Below are 1,809 nucleotides of genomic sequence, written 5' to 3' on the forward strand. Positions count from 1 at the left end.
TCCGACTTTAATCTTGCAATAATGGCGTTTCAGCAGCCCTCCTGGAAATGGCGTTTTCTTTTCGGCTTTCAGTGGATACAAGCTGTTTTGCTTTTTCTTTCCTCCCATGCAGTTTCCGGACATATCCGCTACTCCATTCCAGAGGAGATGAAGAAGGACTCTCTTATCGGTCACATAGCACAGGATTTAGGTTTGGATCTGAAAAGACTCCGTTCTGGTCGAGCCCGTATCGTGACCGGAGAGAGCATCCAGTACACCGAGCTGAAGGTAGACAAAGGGACTCTCGTAGTGAGTGAAAGAATAGACCGAGAGCAGCTTTGCGGAGAGGTGGCCTCGTGCAGTTTCAGCTTTGAAGTGATTTTAGAAAACCCGATGGAGCTGCATCCTGTAACAATTGAAGTGCTGGATGTGAATGATCATAGCCCCGTGTTTAAGAAAACGCATATTATCTTAGAGATCAGTGAGTCCGCTAATCTTGGAGCGCGGTTTGTGTTGGACAGTGCGGAGGATCCTGATGTTGGCGTTAATGGCCTGCAAAATTATATTTTGACCCCAAACGAAAATTTCGTCTTAAAGCAGCATGTCAGTCCGGAGGGGAGTAAATATGCAGAGATGGTTCTGCAGAAGCAACTTGACCGAGAAGCGGCACCGCATTTATCTTTAAGGCTTGTGGCCCTCGATGGTGGTAATCCACAAAGATCTGGTACTGTGAATATAGATATAAAGGTTTTAGATGCCAATGATAATGCGCCCGTTTTTAACCAATCTGTGTATAAGACAATTGTCACGGAAAACTCGGCAGCTGGCACGCATATTGTTACTGTAAATGCTACAGACGCAGACAGCGGAACGAATGGTCACATCACATATTCCGTTTCAAACGCAAAGAGCAACATCGCTGAATTGTTGTCAATTGACCCGCATTCTGGGGTGTTATCTGTCGCGGGTGAAATAGATTTCGAAAAGGATAAAAAGTTTGAAATTCGAATTGATGCGAAGGATCAAGGCGGTCTCACTGATTCCAGCAAAGTGATTATTGAAGTTGTCGATGTGAATGATAACCCTCCTGTCATAAACGTGATGTCCTTTACTAGTCCGGTGTCAGAGGATTCTCCTCCTGGAACAACTGTTGGTATTATTAATGTAAAAGACCTGGATTCGGGTGATAATGGACAAGTGAGCTGCAAGATCGAAGGGAATGCTCCTTTCAGGATAAAGTCTAATTTAAGAAATTACTACACTTTGACAACAGATTCTGTATTAGATCGTGAAAGTGTGTTAGAATATAATATCACCGTCATTGCCTCTGACAGCGGAAAACCCCCACTTTCAGCTAAAAGGATCTTTAATTTAAAAGTGTCTGATGTGAATGATAATGCACCAGTTTTTTCACAAAGTGCTTACGACGCTTTTATAGGAGAGAATAATTCCCCAGGTGTCTCGGTTCTTGCACTGTCAGCTGAAGACCCGGATGAGAATCAAAACGCTCATATATCCTACACTCTGGATCACATAACGTTTGCTGGATCCCCAATAACTGACTATGTTTCTGTAAGTGTAGAAAGTGGAGTCATACAGGCAGTACGCTCCTTTGATTATGAACAGATTAAAGAGTTAGTTTTTATTGTTAAAGGACAAGATGGAGGCTCTCCTCCTCTCAGCAGCAACGTGACTGTGAAGCTGATCATTCAGGATCAGAACGATAATCCACCTCAGGTTTTGTATCCAATCCAGACTGGTGGCTCCATGGTGGCTGAAATGGTGCCTCGTTCAGCAGATGTGGGCTACCTGGTGACTAAAGTGTTGGCT

At 43.9% G+C, this 1,809-nt stretch overlaps 2 protein-coding genes across 2 annotated transcripts in view; both read left to right on the top strand.

Annotated features, from left to right (window-relative positions):
* Positions 1–1,337, top strand: part of LOC103147511 (protocadherin gamma-A11-like) — a 16,917-nt gene extending 15,580 nt beyond the window's left edge. The window contains exons 3-4 of the mRNA XM_016678425.1: positions 73–1,176; positions 1,314–1,337. Of these exons, the coding sequence (XP_016533911.1) occupies positions 73–1,176; positions 1,314–1,337 (1,128 nt within the window). The remainder of the gene's footprint in view (positions 1–72; positions 1,177–1,313) is intronic.
* LOC103147444 (protocadherin gamma-A10-like) overlaps positions 1–1,809 on the top strand; it is a 28,961-nt gene that overhangs the window by 23,007 nt on the left and 4,145 nt on the right. The gene's annotated exons all lie outside the window — the stretch shown is intronic.

This window comes from Poecilia formosa, unplaced genomic scaffold (genome assembly GCF_000485575.1).
Source record: "Poecilia formosa unplaced genomic scaffold, Poecilia_formosa-5.1.2 Scaffold183, whole genome shotgun sequence".
NCBI classification, from domain to species: Eukaryota; Metazoa; Chordata; class Actinopteri; order Cyprinodontiformes; family Poeciliidae; genus Poecilia; species Poecilia formosa.